General features: G+C 35.6%; 1 protein-coding gene across 1 annotated transcript; it reads left to right on the plus strand.

The window, feature by feature from the left end:
- The first annotated feature begins 411 nt into the window (after window positions 1-411).
- On the plus strand, window positions 412-23,038 carry CNIH4 (cornichon family AMPA receptor auxiliary protein 4). Its single transcript, XM_051993387.1, has 5 exons — window positions 412-606; window positions 2,799-2,867; window positions 8,693-8,805; window positions 21,015-21,155; window positions 22,817-23,038. The coding sequence occupies exons 1-5, from the start codon at window positions 538-540 to the stop codon at window positions 22,842-22,844; spliced, it is 420 nt and encodes a 139-aa protein (XP_051849347.1). The 5' UTR covers window positions 412-537; the 3' UTR covers window positions 22,845-23,038.
- The last annotated feature ends 1,964 nt before the right edge of the window (window positions 23,039-25,002 follow it).

A 25,002-nucleotide genomic window follows, 5' to 3' on the forward strand; every position in this document is an offset into this window, starting at 1 on the left:
AAGAATCATTCAGAAGTCAAACCCCGGGACTCGCCCCAGATCCCGAGTTTATGTCACTGTACCAAGCCTCTACTGATTTCTTCTCCCCTCTTGCTTCCTCCCCCCCAAAATTGACTTTTCAATTAGTTTTAACATAAAATATCCCGAAAGGGACGTTATTGCCAAGCAGGGAATAGGTTTCTATATAAGGAACAGGGCGCGGCAAGAACCGTGAGGTGCTCCGGCAGCAAGGCCTAAGAGATCTTCTGGGGTCAAAGATCATGGTCTTTCATCGTGGTATTTAGACAACCCAAGGGGGGAGGGGGGAACCTCTAACACGCTTAAAAAAAGTTACGGACTCCAATGGGGGAGGGGCCGAGCCAGGGCGCAGCCGCCCGGCACTTCCCAGCATGCAGCAGACGCCACTGCAGAGACGGAGCGGCAAGGACTGACAGCTAGCGGACTACGACTCCCGTCATGCAGCGGCGCGGGGGAGGCAATTGGTTCCGCGGATGGTAGCCGGTTTGGCGGAATTGGCGGCGACGAAGGCGCCGAAGGATGGAGGCGGTGGTTTTCGTCTTCTCGCTCATCGATTGTTGCGCTCTCATCTTCCTTTCAGTCTATTTTGTATCCTTGTCTCTCTTCTGCTGTCCTGGCTGGGACTTCGTCCGCCGGACCGTAGCGTGGCGGGCCTGGGCCTGGATCGGGGGAGCTCTAGCCTCAGGGCTGAGCGGGTGCGGGTGCGGACTGGGGGTGGTGGGGGGCCGCCCGCGGAGTCGGGATGCGCGAGCAGGGCCGGACGGGGCTCGGTCCAGGGTTCGGTCCAGGGCTCGGTTCAGGGCGGGGCGAGCTACTGGGGTGGAGGGTGGGTGTGTCGGGCGGAGGGAGCCCCGGACCGACTCCCGTGATTTCTTGTGCCCCGGCTTTTTTTTCGGGGGGGGTGGGGGAGAAGGGGGAGAGGTGGTTTTCTTAGTTGGGCCCCTTCCTCGCCCAGGTCCCAGGTGCAGCCCCTTCGGGAGTGATTCTTTGCCTCGCTTTGTCCCTTGGCGCTCTTCGGGGAGAAAGGTTAGGTTTCCCCAGGAGCCTTTTTGCGCGGAAGGCTAATCCGGCGGCGCTGAGACTGGCAGCTTTGGCGCGGGATACTCTCATCTGTCTGAGCCCGGCTGGGACCCCCGTTTCCCTTCCCCGCCCCTCTCCCGGTGCTCGGGAGCGAGCCCTCTTGTCATTCCCTTCCACGTTCTCCTCCTTTGTTCTCCCGAGTATTGCAGCCTGGCATTTCACACTCCAAGCAAGCCTGGGCTCGTTTTCTGGGGACAAAGTCTTTGCTTTGGAATAACATCCTTTTCTGAGTGGTTTATGTTAAAACTAATTGGAAAAAAAAAACAGTTTTAAAGAAATTGCACATCCACAAATATACTCCTAGTTAACTACCTCCATCCTTTTTACAACTAGTTTTTATAGTACTTAAAGTGTGAAACTCCTAAGAGTTTTCAGTGTGCCAGAAGTGTTTTACAAAGCAGGCCCATTTGAAGCTGACTGAAAGTTTCAAAGAGATTTTATATTCTTTCATGTTACCGTTTATACGGTGTCAGTACAAGGCAGAAAGTAATTATTAAAGTTTTGGACTGAACTAAGTAGACACTTTAGAAAATAGAGAAGAAACCCGACTTGCTAAAAACTCTTGCTATTTCTTTACCAAAGAGCATTAAAAAGTCGGGTGAAACCCGACTTGATATTTCAACCCCGGAATACCAGTCTTATTAACGGTATTGCATAATTATGTTACATCACATTGTGATTAAAATTAAACTAGAATTTGCCTCCTATTTTATAGTGCTTAGTGCCTTGAACATTATAGGTTATATACGCATTAATTGTTGAATAAATGAATGAATGGTTCAGAAATTAACGTTCTTTTTCTCCTTTTTTGGTGACATTTTAGGTCATGAATTATTAATCATTTTTCTGTCATGAATTATTAATCATTTTTCTGTCATGAGCCTTTCTGATAATCTGCTAAAACATGTGGACCTTTTCGTAGAACAGTGTTTTTAAATGCATAGGATCACAAAGGAAATCATTTCTTTTGAAATATAGTTAGCAAAATATATATTTTAAAACTCTATGAACTCCAGATTAGGAATCCCTGTTATTTAGAGAGAATTAAACCTTGTTTATTAGGGCACATTGCTTTTTGGTTATCCTACAATAGCAATTTTAAAATTATTTTAAAATTGTTAACTTTTGTTTTGACAATAATAAGACAACCACAGAATTCTAGCAATACACAAAACAAATACTTTCCCCAATTTAATTAAGCAATAGCACCTAATAGTGTGTGTGTAACTGATAGTACGCAGCACTTTTCTAAAGAATGGTGAGCATATTAGGTTAAGGAGAATAGGGCTAAAGAAATGGAGGCAAAGGATATATGTGGCATAATTCCATTCCTTTTTAGGTTTAAAAATGTGTTTCTTTATTACTTTTACAATGTCATTTTGGATCTTTTTAATTTACCTGTTTTGCTACATTTGTGCTACATTTGGGAGGTTCAGATGTAGAGATAATAAGTACTGGTATGACTGTCCATGAAAATCATTAATTGAAAAGGGAATGGAGTAAAACAAATTAGAAATTAAAATTATTTTAATAATCTGATTTTAATGTTCTTTGGTAAAGAAATAGCAAGAGTTTTAGCAAGTCAACCCTCATTCTGCCTTTGAACAATGTGACTTGTATACTTTTACTAAGACTTTAAAATGAAATTAATGTTGTGTTATTAGAAAACAATTTTAATGGATCCTTATCTTGGTCTTCAGATAATCACATTATCTGATTTAGAATGTGACTACATCAATGCTAGGTCTTGTTGCTCAAAATTAAACAAGGTAAGATGTTTAAAAACTTATCTTCTGAAATCTTAATCAATAGGAATCTAGTCAGCTCTCAATGCCTTGTACCAATGAAGGGGAAATTGACTTTAGAATACATGTTGTTCTTTAAGTTTGAATTATGGATATAATATATTAAAAATAATAGAAGAAAGGCAGTAGGCCAGAACTGAAGCTTTCAGAAGAAAATATTGCAAGGACAGTAAAGAACTTTTAAAAGTCTATTTAATCTAAAGATACAAGGGGAAGGGCTAAGTTTACTCCTTGGGACAGATAGTATAATTATAATGCTACCAAATAAGAAAGAGAAGAGAAAGTAAATACCCAGCTACTTTGCTTCCACCTTCTCAGTTAACAAAAAGGATCCTCAGACAGATAATGGTAGGACATACTTGGTGAAAAGGAAGTCAAAGTTTAAGAAAAGCAACTTCTTAGTAATAATGTGCTCTGGGCTTCTTTAAATGACTTTAAAGAATCGTGGAAGTTTAAAGGAGTCTTAGAAATCCTCTAGTCCAGACTGTGTCTAAAGCCTGAATTCTACAGTATTGTCCCTGACATGTAGCCTCCACTTGGACATGTCTAAAACATGCTATTCTCTCACCCCCTCAAAATTCATCCCCATCTCATTTTGGTGCCACTCTTAATTGTAAAGAGCTTGTTTCTTACTACCAAGATTTGTCATTTCCTAATCCAGGTTCAGTAGTCTGAGGTCAAGTATAATCTTTTCTCCATTGAAATATCTCTTAGATAATCAGTATTGATAAAGAACTTCTAAATGAAATTATAGAATTGCTCAGAATCATGAGGAATGTGAAATATGCTAAAAGATTGAAAATAGAAAAATACTGATTTGTGGGGGATAAGGAAAGATAAAAATTGGATTCTCTAGAAACTAGACAGGTAAATTTGATCTTAATCCCTGGCAAAATATAATGTTTGTGAGATCTTAGAAACTCAGATACATAGAAAAGTGGAGAGCGCTATGCTCACAATCAGGAGAACCCAGATATATTGGGAGTTATGACACTGCCTTGCTACCTTAGTCAACAATATGGTTAACTGCATTAACATAGTGGTTAAGTCTGTACCTAAAGAATATTAGTGGTTAGATGTTAAACTCATGGTGGGAGTGGGGGTGTCTTTCTCCTGGTGTGTATAAATATGCTTTAAATCCTGACTTTTTCAACATTTTTATCAATGATTTGGATGAGGACATCAATGGTACATATCTCAAATTTGCAGTGATAGAGAACTGGGAAGATTAGCTAAAATACACTGAATGATTGAATCAAAGTATCCAAATTTAATAAGATGGAATTTAATTGGTATTATTCTCAGATATTCAAATAGATATGGAGTTCATTGATTCTGGAGTCCCCCCCAGTGATGCAGGTTGCGATCTTATCTATGTCTGCCCATCCTGCCCATTACTCTAGTCATGCCCTAGAAGTTTGTTATAAGGTCTAGCCAGTATGCTGGAGACCATTTGTTCTTCTGACCCATGAATTGGAATTAGGGTGTTGACAATAGCTTACATTTATGTAGAACTTTATAGTTATAAAGATACTTTCTTCAGAACAATTCTGTAAGATAGCAAAATTTCTGTTTTGTAGGTGAGGTAATTAAAGTTCAGAGAGGTTCTTACTTTGTCTGTCGCATACTTAGGTAAGTGGTAGGGTCCAGACTCTTTAACTCCTACTCCACTACACAGGCTGTCTTTTTAAGATTCACAGTTCTCAGAATGAAAAAGTTTACTTCATAACTATATGTTGAAAAAGATGTGGGCATAACAGCAGTTCATATAAAAAGATTTATGAGTTTTAGTTGACTGTAAACTTAGTCAAATTATGATTTATCTGCTAAAACTCTTAATATGACTTTAGGTTCTATGATTAGAAGTGTATTTTCCAGAACAAGGAAGGTATTTCTTTCTCCAGGATGTGTTTCTTTCATCTTAGAGCCTCACATCTTCCCTGGGTGAGGATAATAATTGAAAGGGTAATCATTCTCTTAGTCATATTACTATTGTGAAATGAAATATACACATACACACACGTATATATATATGTATGTACATATGTGTGTGTGTGTGTACACATGCGCGTGCGTACACACACACACACGCAAGGGTAGAGATGGTAGGAGATACCCTGAGCCAGCAGGAGCCATTTCAAATTTGTTTACTCTGAGTTTTTATACCTTAGAAATTGGCAAATAATACAGATCAGGACTTGATTTATTGTTTCATTGACTGTCTAGACTTAAGGTGAGGTGAGAGGAGAAAATATTAACAATGCACGTTAAGTTTATAAATGATGTTAGATGTACTTCACTACTCTGAGTTTAATCCAGATTTGGGAGAAAAAAAATTCAGTTTACAATCAGACCACAATAGTGGAAGTTTTTGTTTAAAAGATTCTCTTCAGGAAACTGAGGCAGTATCACTTAATTTGGCCAGAATTTTATTTTGTTAAAAATATTTGAATTGCAGAAATTGAATATAGGTAAGTGAAACAATTAGTATTGGTTCATCCTACAGGAAAGGTGCACTTTATACATAAAAAATATCAAATACATACTTGACTTCAAAAACCATTTTCAGGTGTCTTTTCACTTTTTTTCCTACTGAGATTTCTCTGACCTATGATAGAAACAAAATCAAACTTTTAAAGTTGACTTTCTTATACAAACCATATCTTAATTATCAGTAGTAATATTGTTATGGAATTGTTAACTTTGAAATAAATCATTTCTTGATTAATTGAATGGCATGTTATTTTTGTTTAGTGTAATATAGGATGTTTTCTGGGATTTCTTTTGAAAGCTGAAAAAAAAATTGCCATGCACACAAATTTTTTTTTTTTTTACTCAGGGTTATTTCTTGCCATCTGCTTAAGTCAGAGGTCTGTGAATCTGTTTGATAACTGTATTTTAATAAAATTGGTTTCCTTAGTGATTCTATACAGTTAAAAACATTACTTTAAAAAAAGGATCCAAAGGCTTCACCAGATTGTCAAAAGGGACTGTGATACAAAAACGGTTAAGAACCCCTGATGTGTGTCATTTTAGAAACCCAAACACTGGCAGATCTCTAGGATGGTATTAGCTAATTATAGCATGGATATAACTGGTTAGGATTTGACAGTCCTTGGGATTTTGATGAGAATTTTATGAAATTGCCTTCTATCAGAGCCAGCTCCAGTATCTTGACTATCTTACTTAATAAGTCCACAATTCTTTTGTGACTAATGATGGCACTCACTCCCTGGAGTTAGGGCTGAGAGTGATAACGACTTTGGGGCTGAGCCACCGCCTTGTTCTGGGATGCCATTTAGAGCAGTGGTACCACCTCTATGTGCTTTTTCCTGCCTGCTTCTTTACCTTAATTCATCTTGTTTTCACACTGTCAACTTAAGGATTGGATTCTGTTCCTTTGGCATTTTGTCAAAACATCACAAGAGAACTCTAGAATTAGAAGAGACTTCAGAAGCCATTTAGTCCAGTTCATTATTGGAAAAAAGTGATAATTCTGCCATAGCACACTGAGCAAGGGGGAGCCCACAACCTACTGAGTGTCCATTCTGCTTTTGTACAGTTGTTAATTATTAGGAAATTCTTACTGTCAAGCCTAAGGTTTTTGCCTTTTTGCAACTTCAATTTATTCTTCCTACTTTTACTCACTGAAGCCAAATTAAATAAGACCAATCCTTTTTCCACATGACAAATCTTGAAATACATGAAGAGAGAGGTATTGCTTCTCCTTTACCTCTGAATTTCCTGTTCTGGCTAATTTTCCCCTGTTTTCTTCATCCACTGTTAATGTTATGTGATCCTTAGGCCCTTCACTCTCCTGGTTGCCTTCCTTGATGCTCAGTGTCCTTCCTAAATTTTGGTACACAGAAATGTGTAGCCTTCCAGATGCCTGACCAGGATAGAGTAAATATGGTATATCACCTCCTTGTTCTGGAAACTGCTCCTCTTTATTCAGCTTAAGGTCATATTATTATTATTTTTTAATAGAAATAGCATATTTTTGGCTCATTGTATTTGCAATCCACTCAAACTCCTGGCTTTTTCTCCCCCTCTCCCCCCAAAATAAACTCTGTTATCTTGTATTTTTGAAGTTAGTTTTTTATACCCAAATATCTAAGCTTACATTTATCCTTATTATATTTAATTAAATTCAGACAAATAAGATCCTTTTTTGATCCTGACTGTCATCTAGAGTAGTTAATCTCTTTTAACTTTGTGTCATCTGCAAATTTCATAAGAATGCCATCTACACCTTCCATTGATAAGAACGCTAAGCAGCATACAGCCATGCAAACATTCCTGAAAAACTCCAATGGAGAGTTCCTTTCAAGTTGATAGCAAACAATTAGTGACTATCCTTTCAGTTTAGTTTTTAAACCAGTTCAGAATTCATATAACTTTGTATATAATTCACATCTCTCCATATTTTCCTCAGAATAGCATGAGATCTGTATTCAAATACTTTGCTAAAGACTTGGTAAATAGCTTTCTCCTAATCTCTCAGTTTAGTGACACTCGTTAAAGAAAAGGGAATATAATATAATTTCATATATTAAAATATAAATGTTGCTGACTACTAAACTAAAATTATGCATTTGTTAGTTTGAAAATTTGACTACAGTTTCAGAAAATGTGGAAGAAACAAGTATCTTACAGTTTGTCTGTGGAGAGTAAATTATCCAGTGGGAGGATCTGACTGGTTGGGAATTATTTTAATATTCCCTTTTGTTTAGCTTTTACAAATACATTATTAAAAGCAATGAAACAAGTTAAGACAAAACATTTTATTAGGTTCTTATGTTTCCATATTTTCTATTTTACCTTTTCCCCTTTGAGAGTCTAACTATTGTCAGTTCATGAAAAATAGTTATAAGTGTTAATGTAATAATGTAATCTTTAAGTTCTGCTTCTGCCACTATTTGTCTGTTCTTCCAAGTTTTTCCTTTAAGCTTTATTCAGTGATTAAGTTTATATCCTTCCTTGAGTTGAAAGATGGTCTCTGTGAAAATATGTTCATAAATTATATTGAGATTTCCTGGTTGAAAGGTCTTTTGTAGATATTATCTATCACAAGTGGCATAGCAGGTAGAGAGCTGACCTTGGAACCAGAACTACCTGTGTTCAAGTTTCACCTCTGACATGTCTATACTGTGTGAACTTGGACAAGTTATTTTTCAGTGCTGTAGGCCAGAGGTAACAACTGTGGGGCCAGAGAATGGCTAGAACCAGATTACTGTGTAATTGAGACAAAATAAATATAAGTACAGTTAAACATAGTTAATGTCACATTTTAAAACTAAGTCACTCTACAGCTGCAGAGTTTCTCGTGTGTGGATTAGTGGCCTCTGATTCCATCTGAGTTTGATATCACTTCTCTGGGCAACTGCTGTATTGGTAGAAGTTCCTTAGCAGGAACTCCCTATGCCACTCAGATTCCAGGTTTAGTCCCGTCCCTCTCCAGTGTCCTAATTTGTGTTCCTACTGACTTTTTTTTTTTTTTTTTTTTTTTTTAAGCACAGAGACTGAAATAGAAGATAAACCAGATTCCCCCCAACTTTTCAGTGTGTGATAAAAGCAAACATGAAATTTAAGTACAGTATTTAAAACACCTTGAATTGGTCATATAGACAATAAATTGATTGCATAGGCAAGTGAAATGGTTTGCAGATCTGAGGCCTCTGCTCTTGGGTAAAGTCCCAAGATCCCATTACGGAGGTTCTTTATATTCATAGATCTGGCTGCAAGCAATATGAACAAAAGTAATTTGTGCTTTCTTACTTTCTTTTCAGTGGGTGGTCCCAGAATTGATTGGCCACACTATTGTTACAGTATTAATGCTTATTTCATTGCACTGGTTCATCTTTCTTCTCAACTTGCCTGTTGCTACCTGGAATATATATCGGTGAGTACAGCATATTTAGTTATTTTATTAGACCAAATTTTTTGGTCTAGAGTAGTAAAAATAAGCCACATTTGAAAGTAAGCCAAAACATTTATTGTATTTTTTAATGGCCTGCTCTTAATAAGAAGTTGTTGGATAATAGAGTAAATGAAAGAATGCTCCTTATTATTTGTGTAATATGCATACATTGTTCACTTTGGAGTGGGAAAATAGCTGCTTTTAAGATGACTATTCTGGTGAAAAAGCATAAATTTGTATCTTATAAATTTTTTAAAGTCTGTAATATTTAGCTTTTATAAACTTGAAATATATTCTTTCTTTCAGTACTTAATTCAAAAGAGTGAATCTATTAGGATTTTTATTACATTTCATGTCTAGGCATGGATTATTTCAAACTACAGGTGATCCACAGGTCATTCAGATTATATATTAGAACATACAAATTAGATAATTGACAATTACTAAAACATAAAGTCTTGTTTTGTTTTTTGATATTGCTTCTACTATATAGTAGATTGGAAATATCATATTAGTATTCAATATATTTTCTAACTTGAAAAGAATTCAAATAATAGTACTTAAAACCACATTTGTTATGGTAGTTAGTGCTTTTGGAAACTTTTAGCTTTTTTCTTTTTGTATTTATTTCTATTTTGTTTGAGTAAAACAAAAATTTTCTTAGCGTGATCAATTGACTGTCAAGTGTTGCTTTCTTCCTTTTAAGAGATTTTCTTTTTCTACTGGAAATTTCATATTGTTTCTCCTTTAGTTAAGACTCTCTTAACTCAATAATTAGTATCTTTTATTTTGAAATTATCTTCAGAGCTCTTTTCCTTTCAATCAGGGAGCCATCCTTTGAAAGAAAGAAGAAAAAAAAGGAAAAAAATGTTTCTGTAAAACTAGTTAACATATCACTGGAATTTAAAAATTTATATAATATTTATTCCCTTGAGATAACTCTCTCTTCTCTGGTGAAGGATGGTACATTTTGTCATCTTGTTTTTAGGACCAGGCATATCTGTTATATGTCAAATAGAGAGTAATCAGTTTGATTTATTTTTTTGTTCATTTGCATTGTTGTAGTTATTGGGTTTTTTTTTTTTTTTTTGGATACCGCTTCATTTTGCATTAGTTCAAATGCTTTCATATTTCTCTGTATTCTTCTTATATGTCCTAAGTCCTTTGTTATAGAACAGTAACATTTCACTATATTTTTTGCATCAGTTTGTTAGCTTTTTCCCATTCAGTGGGCACCAATTTTCTTTCTGATTCTTTGCTATCACAAAAAGGGATAGAGTGAATATTTTGGTGTGAATGAGACTTTTTAATTTTATTTTTTGTCTTCCATGGGGTATGAACCTATGTTTCAGTCACTTTTTCAGCATAATTCCAATTTGCTTTCCCAAATTATTGGATTAATACACAGCTCCACCAGTATTATACTTGTCTTCCCAGTCCTTCCCACATTGTATTATCCCTGTTGTTTGTTATCTTTGTGAATTTGCTGGTGAGATAAAATCTCAAGCAATATTTTGATTTTCCTTTTTAAAAATTAGTGACTTAGAGCTGTTTCATGATTATTAATAGTTTGTAATTCTTATTTTGAGAATTCAAAACTTTTGATTTCTAATCCATTGGAAACTGGTTCTTGAATTATAGGTGTGTATGTGTGTACGTGTGCATGTGTTTTCATGTTAATTCCATTTCCGTCTTGGATTATCAGACTGATTAATGTAATATTCTGGTTAGTTTTCTGGAGGTCTTGGGACCAGCCTTCATTTTAGCAGAGCAATTACCACGAGAATAGTCAGGGATAAAGTCCACAGCTTTATTATCTCCTTCACAGTTTGTCTTCTTCGCCTGGAGCCAGGATAGCTTTCTGGAGGTCCTCCGGAATGGGTCTTGGTTTCAGTGCAGGAGGCAGGAGAGCCACCAGGACGGGTCTCTATCTTGAAATCTGTCTTTGGCTGAGTGTCCCCCACTTTACATATACTCTATTGCAATTACATCATTACAATATATTGAGTATAAACTAATCATTATATCTCTAGGGAACCATTATTTGTTGTAAGATTAAATCAATCATACTGAACTAGAGAACTCACATGCTAAACTGGAGAACCATTGTCTTATCAATTCCACTGAGTTAACACCTTGTTGTAGGATTAAATCAATCATACTGAGCCTTAAGTATATTTCTCCAAAGTTCCTGCCCTTTACAGATTAAGATTAAGGTTTTTTTTATAAAGATTTTCTCATTCAGTAGTTTTCCTTCTTATTCTTTCTGATATCAATTAACCTAATTTACTTTAATTTTTTAATTGCCTTTATCTCTTGTCTGGTTAAAATTTCTCCTGCTACCCATAGTTAATGATAATTAATGCCACCTGTTTTTCTTTTCTTTTCTTTTCTTTTTTTTTTTTTTGATATGTGATGTGATCTTTTAGATTTTTTTAAGGTCTCCATTTAGGATTTATTATGGCATATGGTATAAATGGTATTTATTTTAAAATTTAATAATATTTTTTTTCAATTACATGTAAAGATAGTTTTCAGTATTCATCTTTGTAAGATTTGAGCACCAAATTTTTCTTCCTCATTCCTTTCCCTTTCCCCTTCCCAAGCAGTTATACAAGTAAATCATGTTAAACATATTTCCATATTACTCTTGTGATACACTCATTACTAAGGGAAAAAACAGCCAGAAATTTAAAAAAAAAGTGAAAATAATATACTTTCATCTGCATTTAGACTCCATAGTTCTTATTCTGGATGTGGTTAGCATTTTTCTACAAGGGGTCCCTGAGAATTGTTTTGAATCACTGCTTTTATGAGAAGAACTAAGTCTTTCAGAATTGATCATCCCCAGAGTTGCTGTTACCATGTACAGTATGATCCTGGTTCTGCTAACTTCACTCAGCATCAGTTTATGTAAGTCTTCAAGTTTTTTTTTTTTTTTTTTGAACTCCATCTACTCATCATTTATTACAGCACAATAGTATTCCATTACATTCATATATGTTCAGCTATTCCCTAGTTGATGACCATTCTTTAATTTCTAGTTCTTTGCTACCACAGAAAGAGCTATAAATAATTTTGTAGATGTGAGTCTTTTCCCTTTTTTATGATTTCTTTGGGATATGTGGTAGGGTATGCAGAGTTTGATTGTCCTTTGGGCATACATAATTCCAAATTGCTCTGCAGAATGGTTGGATCAGTTTACAATTCCCCCAAACATGAGTCAATATTCCACTTTTCTCATATTCCTAATATTTATCATTTTCCTTTTGTGTTATATTAGTCAATCTGGTAGGTGTGAGATAGTACTTAAGAGATGTTTTAATTTGCATTTTTTTAATCAATAATGATTTGGAATATTTTTTTATATGATTATAGGTAACATTTCTTCATCTGAAAATTGTCTGTTCATATCCTTTGATCCTTTATCAAATAGAGATGGGCTATATTTTTTTGAGGGTTTTTTTGTTTGTTTTTGCCAAGCAGTTTCTCCACTTGTGATCAAGTAGGGAATTGATTTCTAGATAGTTTATGTTCTTGGTTTATTCAACACTGGGTAATTGAATTTAATCATTTCTGATTCCTATCTAATAATTTATTCCACTGCTCTTTATTTTTTTTTAAACTAGTAGCAAATTGTTTTGATGGTTACTGCTTAAATATATATTTTAGATCTGCTCTTTTAATTCTATTTTTTGTTATTATTTCTTGGAGATTTTAGATCTTTTGTTCTTGCATATGAATTTTGTTATTATTTTTTTAATTCTATAAAATATTTTCATGATAGTTTGAATGGCATAATACTAAATTAATAAATCAGGAAATTACTTTTTGTTCTTGTTAGTCTTTTTTTTTTAAACAAAGAAAGCAGATACACTTGAGTGGAATCAGTACATTAATGCCTCATATTCTGGTCTCATTCTGACCAAAACATACTATATAAGAGCTATAATAGGTATTGAAATCTTTAGTCTCTTGGACTTGGGTGTATTATTAACTAAGCACAAACCAAACCATTAGGAGCTTAATGCATGCAAGTGATTACTTAGCTTATTGGAAACTGAAATATATACTGAAGAAATTAAGAGCTCTGAAGTAGTTACCTTTGTACTTACTGTTAAATTACAACAGAGGAAGCCACTCCCCTTGGTTGCTTTTGGCTGTCAAGTCCAAAGATCTTCCTTACTTATAATTAATTACATGAGGACAAAAAACATATATGTGTATTTGAACACTTCAGAAAAGAACCATCACAAGATCATTACACAAGTAAATCACAAGTTTGTTAGACATTCACAAATAATTTCTTCCTCAGTTTGTCATTCAACTATGTATTAAATATCTTGCATGGACAAAACTTTATGCCAGACACTGTCAGGGAGACATGAAAAATGACAAAATGTAGTCCCTGGCCACAAGGAACTCATTTCTGGAAACGGGATGTAAATATGTGGAAAATTAAATAAAAATATAAACATGAAATAGGTATTCTAAAGAGAATACACAGTTCATTGCCAAATAAGTGGTATTTTCAGTAATAGGAATGAAAGAGGAGGATAAGATCACCATGTCACCTGAGCAGGGCGTTGAAGAATAAATAGGATTTAGGCATGTCACAAGCAAAGCACATAGGCAGGAAATTTGCCTAGATCATATTTTTTAATAGACGAATAATGGAAGAGGAGGCTAGAAAGGCAGTAAGTAGTATTTATATAACATTTTAAGATTTCCAGAGCAGTTTACAGATACCTCATTTTATCCTCACAATCCTGGAAAATTGGTGCCATTATTATTTAAGTGAATTTCCTACCATGTCTTACCTAATAGTTGTCTGAGCTCTTCCTGATTGCCCTTGGTAGGGTTTCGGATTCCTTGGACTTTAATCCCTTAGGCTGGTGGAATCCGACTCAAAAGAGTCATGAAACCATACCTATGAATCTCTGAAGGCCACACATTAACTGAGAAACCTCATATTAATACTGTTTTATCGTTTTTATTTATTTCATCAAATACTTTTCAGTTATATTTTAATCTGAGTTGGTCTATACTTAGGAGTGTCCTGGGCTGCATACTTGAAACTTCTGGTATAGGCAGTGGGTAGAGAGAGTTCCTCCGAGGACTAAAGGAATACCCACCATGAACTTCAGACTAAAAGTTGACTTATTTGGGTGGAGGGATAGTGAGAGCATCATAGAGCTGCAGCTGAAAGGGACCTCAGAGGCTGTGCAGTTGAATCCCTTTATTTTACTGATGGGGAAACCATCCAAGGAAGTTAGTCATTTGACTGACCCACACACACAAAGGCAGTGTACTTCAGTAGCAAGATTCAAGCCCATGTCTAACCTTGGTTTCCTTCCTTATAGTTTTTTACCTCTGAGACTGTTCCCAGTTTATCCTGGCTATAGTTTGTTTGTTAATGGTTGTTGGCATGCTTATCTCCTCTTAATTAGACTTTTTTTTCCCCCAGTAGCAAAGTCAGGGTTACTTCTTTAGGTTGTGATCTGTGCTGGGGTTTGTTTGGTTGTTTGTTTAAGTTAATTTTATTTTTATTTATTTAACATTTTTATTTTTTACCAGTTACATTTATTTTATTTAAAAATTTTTTTTTTAATTTTTATTTAATAATTACTTTATATTGACAGAATCCATGCCAGGGTAATTTTTTTTTTTTTTTTACAACATTTTCCTTTGCACTCATTTCTGTTCCAATTTTTTTCCCCTCCCTCCCTCCACCCCCTCCCCTAGATGGCAAGCAGTCCTTTATATGTTGGATATGTTGCAGTATATCCTAGATACAATATATGTTTGCAGAACCGAACAGTTCTCTTGTTGCATAGAGAGAATTGGATTCAGAAGGTATAAATAACCCGGGAAGAAAAACAAAAATGCAGATAGTTCACATTCGTTTCCCAGTGTTCTTTCTTTGGGTGTAGCTGCTTTTGTCCGTCATTTATCAATTGAAACTCAGTTAGGTTTCTTTGTCAAAGAAATCCACTTCCATCAAAATATGTCCTCATACAATATCGTTGTCGAAGTGTATAATGATCTCCTCCCAGTTACATTTAAAACAATTTTTTATATTTGTTTTTAAAACTTTGAGTTCTAGATTCTCTCCCTTGTCTCCATCCCCAGTCCCCATTAAGAAAGCCCATGTGAAGTTATATAAAACATGTCCATAAAAATCATGTTATGAAAGAAAATATAGGTCTTCCCCCCTAAAAAATAAACCAGAAAAACCCCTCAAGAAAAATAAAGTAAGAAAGAAAGGGAGGAAGAGACACAGAGAGATTGAAATTGTGTTTATATTCAGACACAGATATAGTTCTTTCTCTAGGTGTAGATAAGATTTTTTTTTATCATAAGTCCTTTAGAATAGTTGTGGATCATTGTATTGCTGAAAATGGAAAAGTCATTCACAGCTGATGATCCCAGAACATTGCTATTAATTTGTACATAGTACATTTCACTTTGCTTGAATACATGGAGGACTTTCCAGGTTTTTCTTAGAGCATCCTGCTCATCATTTCCTCATAGAACAATAATATTCCATCACAATCACAAACCACAATTTATTGAACTACTCCCCAATTGATGGCCATGCCCTTAGTTTCCAAATTTTTGCTTTGAGAAGATTGCTGCTATAAATATTTTTGTACATATAGGTCTTTTTTTTTTTTCCTTTTTAAAAATCTCTTTTGGGATTTATGCCCAGTAGTACTATTGTTAGGTCATAGTATAATTTTATCACTTTTTGGACATAGTTCATATCTTTTGATCATTTATCATTTGGGATGTGGCTCTTGATTTTTATAAATTTGACTCAGTTCCTTGTATGTTTGAGAAATGAGGCCTTATCAAGAGAAACTTTTTTCAAAATTCTTTTTATACTTATTGTTAACTGCATTTCTCCCCATTTACTCTGTGCTTTCTCTCTTTTCACCCTGTTTCTCCTCAAAAGTGTTTTGCTATTGAGCACTCCCTTCCCCCAATATGCCTTTTCTTCTATCATTCTCCCTCCTTCCCCTGACCCTGTCCCCTTCTACTTTTCTTCAGGGTAAGAGAGATTTCTATACCCATATTGAGAATCTATTTCCTTTCTTTAAGCCAATTCTGATGAGAGTAAGGTTCATTCACTAACCTCTTCTCTCCTCTTTCCTCTCCATTATAAAAGCTTTTTTTTTTTTTTTTTGGCCTCTTTTTATGGCAGATTATTAGCATCACATGGTGCTTCTCCACCTTTCCCTTTCTCCCAGTACATTTCTCTCACTTCTTAATTTCATTTTTTTAGGTATTATCCTTTCATATTCAATTCACATCTCTGCCCTCTGTCTATTAAAACTCGTAACTACCATAATAATGAGAAAGTTCTAATGAGTTACAAGTGTCATGTTTCCAGATAAACCTTATTAATATCACTTTCCTGATTACTTCCTTATGCTTCTCTGGAATCCTGTGTTTGAAAATCAAATTTTCTATTCAGAGTTGGTCTTTTTGTCATGAATGCTTGAAAATCTTTTATTTTATAATGATGAATGTTGGAGGGGATGCAGGAAAATTGGGACACTGATGCCATTGTTGGTGGAGTTGTGAAAGAATCCAACCATTCTGGAGAGTAATCTGGAATTATGCCCAAAAAGTTACCAAACTGTGCATACCCTTTGATCCAGCAGTGCTACTACTGGGCTTATACCCCAAAGAGATACTAAAGGAGGGAAAGGGACCTGTATGTGCCAAAATGTTTGTGGCAGCCCTGTTTGTAGTGGCTAGAAACTCAAATCTGAATGGATGCCCATCAATTGGAGAATGGTTGGATAAATTGTGGTATATGAATGTTATGGAATATTATTCTGTAAGAAATGACCAGCAGCATGAATACAGAGAGGCTTGGAGAGACCTACATGGACTGATGCTAAGTGAAATGAGCAGAACCAGGAGATTATTATATACCTCAGCAACGATACTGTTTGAGAATGTATTCTGATGGAAGTGGATTTCTTTGACAAAGAGGTCTAATTCAGTTCCAACTGATCAATGATGGACAGAAGCAGCTACACCCAAAGAAAGAACACTGGGAAATGAATATAAACTGTTTGCATTTTTGTTTTTCTTCCCAAGTTATTTCTACCTTCTGAATCCAATTCTCCCTGTGCAACAAGAGAACTGTTCAGTTCTACACACATATATTGTATCTAGGATATACTGTAACCTATTTAACATGTAAAGGACTGCTTGCCATCTAGGGGAGGGGGTGGAAGGAGGGAGGGGAAAAAATCGGAACAGAAGTGAGTGCAAGAGATAATGTTGTAAAAAACTACCCTGGCATGGGTTCTGTCAATAAAAAGTTATTATAATAAAAAAAAATCTTCTATTTTATTGAATTTTTACCTTTCTCCCTGAAGGGGTCATACTTAGTTTGGCTTGGTTGTGATTTGAGTGCCACGGCTTGGTTGTGATTTGAGTGCCACGGCTTGGTTGTGATTTGAGTGCCACTGCTTGCTGGAATGTCATATTCCAAACCCTCTGGTCCCACTTTAATGGAGAACCTGCTAAATCTTGTATTATCCTGACTGTGGCTCCACTGTACTTGAATTGTTTCTTTCTGGATGCTTGCAATATTTTCTCCTTGACCCAGGAGTTCTGGAGTTTGGATATAATATTCCTGGGAATTTTCATTTTGGGATCTATTTCATGTGCTCCAGGCCTTTCCTGCTGACCTTCTAGGTTGGCTTCAGCTAGAAAATGTACTCGGTCTTGGTGTGTGTTCCTAATGCTCTGTGATTTGTTTAGAGTTTTTATTTAAAGGAATTTAGAGCAGTTTGGGGGAAGAGTAGGTAAGTTCCTGCCTTTATTGTCATCTTAGTGGACTGTTTGTTTTTGTTTCCATATTTTGGGGTTTTTTGGCTATTCTTTATATCCCTAAGTGTCTAGCACAGTGCCTGGTACATAATAAGTGCTTCATAAGTGCTAGTAGACTGGCAGAATATTCACCATTTATATCTAATCATTTGCCAGATCTTGTTATATTACCTCCATAATGTGTCTCCAAAGATTACTCTTGCCCACCTGGCTTCCAAATGATATAATAGGAATTATCTTTCCTCATTTATACCCTATATCCAGATTGGCACAGATTTTTGTGCCAATGCACAATTGAGAATGATGGGCTTTCCTGGCCAACAGTTTGTTTTCTTTCATGCCGCTTTATCAGCTACTATTACACATTGGTTATGACTAGGAATTTACTATACGTTTCTATAGAAGCCTTATACATTGCTTCCCAAAAGTTTTAATAAAATAATTTACCTTTGTCTTGGGATATCTTTGCTCCAATTACATTAATTTAGGCCCTCATCATCTCTTGCCTGGAGTATTAAAATAACCTAATTGGTCTGTTTGCTTCCAGCCCTTCCTGTTTTCTGTTTCATCCTCCACTTGACTACCAAGATATACCTACACTGTAGGTCTATTAATATAAAGAGGCTGGAGATGCACTCTCTTTTGTATAGAACAAAATACAGACTCTTTTGATTGCCTTTTCATTGTGGCTTGAGCTGACCTTTCCAGGCTTCTTATCACAGTCCAACTCTGGTTTGTCTTTCAAAGGTTATCATATATTAGTCTCCTTCATTAGTCTATGTACCAGCCAGATTGTCCCACATGTACGTGTCAACATCCCTTTGCACAGGCTGTTCCTCATGTCTGAAGTATTCTCCTTCTTCTGCTTTTGAGCATCCCTTGCTCTTTTCAAAATTTAGCTCAAGTGCCTCATCCTGTGGAAAGCTTATTCTAATATCTCCAATTGTTAAGATCCTTGCCTCAGAAATTCCTCTGAATATAGTTTGCTCTTGCAATTCTCTTAACTTCCCCAGAAATTTGGATGCTATACCCCTTGGTGCATATATGTTTAGTATTGGTATTTCATTATTTATGATACCCTTAAGTATGATGTAGTTTCCTAATTTATTTCTTTTAATTAGATCTATTTTTGCTTTTGCTTGATATGAAATTAGGATTGCCACTCCTATTTTTTTTTTTTTTATGTTAGCTGAAGAATAATAGATTCCGCCTCCAGCCTTTTACCTTTATTCTTTGTGTATCTCTCTGCTTCAGATATGTTTCTTATAAATAATATGTTATAGGATTCTGGCTTTTAATCTAATTTGCTATCTATGTTCAGTTTTTGGGAGGGTTCATCCCATTCACATTCACAGTTAAAATTACTGTGTTTTCCTGCCATCCTATTTTTTCTCCAAGTTATACTTTTCTCTCTCTACCCCCCCCCCTTTCCCTTCTCAGCAGTATTTTACTTCTAACCATCATTTTCCTTAAAGAGCCCTCCCCTTTTTTCAGCCTGACTTCCCTTTCTTTATCCCTTTCCCTTTCTATTTCTGTTCTCCCTTCTATTAGCCAACCTCCCCCTTTCCTTTCTTCTTTCCTTCTCCTCCTTCCCTATAGGGGGGAAACAAATTTCTATATCAAACTAAATATCTCTGGAATTTAGCTACAATATTCCTTGGAGTTTTCATTTTGGGGTCTCTTTCAGAGGATGATCAGTGGATTCTTTCAATGGCTATTTTATCCTCCAGTTCTAGGATATTGGGGTGGTTTTCCTTGATAATTTTTTGAAGGATGTGCATGCTTTTTTTTTTTTGTCATTGTGGTTTTTAGGTAGTCCAATAATTCTTAGATTGTCTCTCCTGGATCTATTTTCTAAGTCAATTGTTTTTGCAGTAGAGTATTTTATATTTTCTTCAGGTTTTTTTTTTTGTTTGTTTGTTTTGTTTTGTTTTGTTTGACTAATTTTTGATGTCTCATTGAGTCATTCACTTCTATTCATCCATTTCAATTTTTTTTTTTTTTTTTTTTTGCTGAGGCAGTTGGGATTAGGTGACTTGCCCAGAGTCACACAGCTAGGCAATATTAAGTGTCTGAGGCTAGATTTGATTATTTTCTTCAATTAATTTGTTTCCTTTTCCAAACTCACTTGCAAAGTTCTCATTTTCTTTCTCCATTTTTCTTCTCTCTTTTAAGATCCTTTTTGAATTCTTCCAGGAGAACCTTTGAGTTGGAGATCAGTTCATATCGCCCTTTAAAACTTCATTTTAAGGTGTTTTGCCTTTAGTGTCCCCAAAATTTGAAAGTTCTGTTCTTCCCTATCTCCATAATAGCTATCTATGGTCAGAACTCTTGCTTTTTTACTCATATTTAAAGGTTGAGGTTTGCTCCTAGAGCACATTGCCCCAGGGGCTTTTCACTGCACTGGGGCTGGTAGTGCCGCAGGCTTTCCCACTGTGCTGGGTGGGCTTGGCCGAGTCCCACCTGTTATGCAGGGATTCAGGGACTCACCATTTGCCTTCTATAGTTGTATAGGAGTCTCATAGTTAGTCTGCTGATCCACTGGCTTTGTGAACTAGGACAGAGTAGCCAGCACTGCCATATTTTGGCTAAGAGCCTCCCACTCTATTTTGGAATGGGCCTCTCTACTCTGGGCCTGCCTGTGCTGGGCCATACACCCCCATTCTTTTTTTTTTTTTTTAATTTTATTTTATTTAATAATAACTTTATATTGACAGAGTCCATGCCAGGATAATTTTTTACAACATTATCCCTTGCACTCTCTTCTGTTTCAATTTTTCCCCTCACTCCCTTCACCCCCTCCCCTAGATGGCAAGCAGTCCTATATATGTTAGATATGTTGCAGTCATATACCCCCATTCAATTGAGACAGAACTTTCCTGAAGTCCTTCCTAGATATCTTCTGTTGGAAATTTGTTACACTCCAAATGTTTGTGGATTCTGTCATTCCAAAATCCTTTCAGAGCTTGATCTGGTGTTGATTCTGAGGGAAGCCAGAAAGAACTCCGGCAAAGTCCTATCTACTCTGCCATCTTGGCTCTACCTCCTCCTTCCCCCCATATAATTTGTATTAATTTTCTGTATAGATGTCTTTTCCTCTAATAGAGTAGTGTAAGCTCTTTGAAGGCAGGCACTATTTTGTTTTTGTCTTTGTATTTTTTTCCCTAGCTCATTCTACACATTATTCTTTATTAGTATTTTTAAAAACTTCACTTTTGTTGCATTGCCTTCTTTTGTAAAATCTTCTATTCAACTCAGTAATTTATTAAGTTCTATTATGGTGAAAGATTCATACCCTCAATAATTTATTAAGTCTTTATTCTTTAACCTTCCAGGTTCATTATGGTGCCAAGTGGGAACATGGGAGTTTTTGATCCTACAGAGATACATAACCGAGGACAGTTGAAGTCACACATGAAGGAAGCCATGATCAAGCTTGGTTTTCATTTGCTTTGTTTCTTCATGTATCTTTATAGGTAAGTCTAATATCACTGGGGTTTTACTGTGTGCAAAGGAATTTTATTTCTTTAATGTTTAATATATTAAAACATAGATAACTTTTGCATTGATATGAAAGCAGAGATTATTTTTATTTCTTTTAGTTGTGCAGATTTATCATTGTCATTGTTGGGAGCCAGGGAATTGTCAACATGTTAAAAATTCTGCTCATAGCTAAGAATTGAGCTCATTCTTCTCATGCTGCTGTATCTGTGAGTTTTCACTTCATGACAAACTCACTGAATTATATCCTGTGCAAAATTCCTAGTGCCACTGGCCCCAAGGCAGCATCAACAGTAAGCTAGTTTGGTATCCTCAAGAGGATCCCTTCTCACCCAACTTCATCCAGATTGAGAGCAATTGGGAGAGATGAAGGCTGGAGGAAATCACCAGAAACTGCTACAGAAACCCTACACATTTCTTCTCCAAATTTCAAACATGAAATCCTTTCTTGTGTCTTTCTTGTTATTTTTGTATGCTTTCACCTTCATCCTCCAGGACAAGGGAATGAAAGAATCTAAAATCTTACAAGTGTGTTTGGGTAAACTCCTTTATTCTTTATTTTTGCTGGGGCAATTGGGGTTAAGTGCCGAGGGTCACACAGCTAGGAAGATTTGAACTTAAGTCCTTCTGACTTCAGGGCTGGTACTCTATTACATCAACTAGCTGCCCCTTCTTTATTACACACACACACACACACACACACACACACACACACACACACACACAGACCTCTGTTTATATCTACATGTGTGTACACATACACACACCTATCAAGTACCAAAAATAAAAACTGAAGTTTAAGTAAATTTTTTATTGAATACCTGCTTCATTTAATTTCATTCATTTCATTTTATGTTCCCATTGAATTTGGTAATTCTGCCTGTTTTCTGCTGTTAAATGTTTACTTTTTGGATCTTAGGCTACATGTACTTTTCCTGCCAATCTCCTGGGGTTCCTGCCACAGTGCATTTGAATTATAAATAGCAGGCAATTCAATGTATGTTAAATTATTCATGTAAATGTACATGCATATATATTTAGACTCAGTCAATTAAAAATAAACTGAATTCAGTCCTTTTATCTGTTAAAATTTGTTAAACCGAAAATCTGGCTCAGATACTATCTTCAAGCCTACTCTGATGTACTCCAATTGAAATCTCTTTTTTGCTTTCTATTTCCTGAAGCATTATACCTGTAGTCTAAACCAGATTTTGGTTTGTCCTGATGACATTTTAAGTACCCGACACTTAATTTATTTATATTTTGTCCCTTTGTAGATTGTAAATCTCTTGAGGGTAGGGATTTTTGTTCTTTTATCTTTGTATTGCTGTTGCCTAGCTTTATTTATGTTTATTGAATTTATTTTAATTGTCACAAGGGTAACAGGTTTTTCTTTTTAAAGACATGTGTGTCTATACACACACACACACACACACACACACACACACATACACACACACATACACATACATTGGTGGTAATCACTGATTTGTGATCCAGATCTTTCTAATCAAAACAGTATTATGTGAACTTTAGAGATTCAAAGTAGGGATTCCATTGTATAATTGAGTGTGATTGGACAACTCTTGTAGGTTCTCCTTAAACACATGTTAACAACAATCTCTTTTCTTTACAGTATGATTCTGGCTTTGATAAATGACTGAATCTGGAAGGAGATGCCCAAGTTGGAATCTTATACTACAGTGAACAGTTGAGAGCCAGAGATGAGCTTAGTCTACATCTAGAACCGTGTCCATTAAGCAGTATATTTTTTTCCTCTTTGGACAAAAAAACCCCAAACAAACCCTAAAAACTATTTTTGCTGTATTTTTACCACATAAAGTATTTAAAAAAACCATGAATTGAGTTTTTTGTAGATTTGTGGTTCTCAGCCTCAGTAATGAAGGCACCCATTTGATCTTTACTATGTTGAAAATATCATTTGTTGAAGGAGTGGTACTATTACTGAAGAACTGCAAGCCAAAGAAATAAGAGTAAATATAATAAGTAAAGTTTATTGGATTAACAAAAATATCCCTAAGTTTATAGTGATAAAGCAGAACTTATCATCTCAATATTGGTCTAAAAGAAAATTAGCTGTCCTTTCTCCCTACACTACTACAATTTCATGTACTTAATCTGCTTTAAAATTTTTAAGACTTGGAACCAAAGGTTTTTTCAAATGAATGTTTAGTAAATATTTCAACAGAACAATTGCAGAAATTACAAAACTTTTTACCCAGTGATAGAGTTAATCTGTTTAAAGATGGGGCAAATACAGAAATTACAACTAGAATATTGATGAGTTTAGCTGCTCCATCCACAGCTTCAATTCCTTAAATACACATTCTAAATGACTTTCACAAGTGTTAAATTTGTTTGTTGTGGTTGAAAATCATTGCTCCAATACTCATTTCTGATATTTTGATGGTTTTAGAGTGGGAATATTTGGCATGAGATGCTGGCTGAATTGTAAACTAGTGATTGTAGTTAGAATCACAGTTTGAAAACAAATCTATTGTTTGTGTGAAGCCAAATAAAAACTATTCTGGTCAGTTACATTTACACTGCTCTAATACTTTCACATAGAAGCTGCACCATTGAAATTACATTTCATTATTTTCTACATCATTGCAGCTATTGATAAGGGGAGTTAACCACATCGGCACTACTTGCCAAATCGAGATTACGATGGCAATCTTTGCAATTGAGTACATAAACACAATGTGGTTGTGGCCTCCCCAAGAATATTAATCACCATCTGCACTCAGAGCTGAGCAGCCAACTGTGCTCAAGGTGTGTGATCATTGAAAGATTAAATGGGCTACTCTGTCATGCTTGTTTCAAATCCAGCCTTGGTGGTGTTACCTACTGAGCTCCAAACTCTCCACTTGGGCCTGCCTTACAATTAGGCAAATTGTGTTCTGGCAAGAGATAAAAGGGACTATGAAGGAGTAGTGAATTCCTCAACCAGAAGGCCAAAAACAGTCTGCAGATATGCTACATGTTTAGAACTTTTCCCTTTGTAGTAAATTTGTAGTCTCCCTGCTGGATAAAAAGCTGCAGAACTATTTTTATGTGTACAGAACTACTTTTAAAAATGCTACTTTCTTTGTACCACTCTTCCCTAGTAAATCTCTCTACTTTGTAACTTTAAAATTAACCTCCTTCTTTCTATTAATCCAAATTAATATAGTTGTTTGAACTTCCAAAGTCTCATGTATTAATGATATAAGGCCTTTCTTGAACAGCCTAGCTATCAAGTTAGTCAAGACTGGAAAGTTTAACTATGGATCCAGAAATAAGCGGAGTAAGCAAAGCATCTTAATTAAAAAATCTTACATCTTCAGGGAGACTGAAGATGTTTCTTTGCAAAATGACAAACTCACCAGTATCATATCTCATTGTATTTAATGTAGGAATACTTATTGCACAGAATAGTGGTTTGTTTTTGAGTATTAGCTAAAAAGATTTTTAATATGCCTAACACATTCTGCTTAGTGTATTGTAAACGTTCAGATATTCAGTGTGGATTATGGGGAATTCCTATCAATCATTGCTCTAGTCTCCACTGATAATTGAGGCCCCTCACCACAGTTTTAAGACTTATAGGATCACAGGAGATCCAATGAACAAGGCAATTTTTTTCTTATACCACTTTCAAATCTGCTACTGAACAAGTCATACCCATTATTCCCTATCTCTTCTAGAATCAAGCAAAAGTAGTCTAATGCTTTGTCCACAGGACAGTCCTTCAGATATATTTTTAATAGCTAAATGTCTCCCAAAAATCACTTCTTTGAGCTCAATGACCTCTTTTAA

This window comes from Antechinus flavipes, chromosome 4 (assembly GCF_016432865.1).
Source record: "Antechinus flavipes isolate AdamAnt ecotype Samford, QLD, Australia chromosome 4, AdamAnt_v2, whole genome shotgun sequence".
NCBI classification, from domain to species: Eukaryota; Metazoa; Chordata; class Mammalia; order Dasyuromorphia; family Dasyuridae; genus Antechinus; species Antechinus flavipes.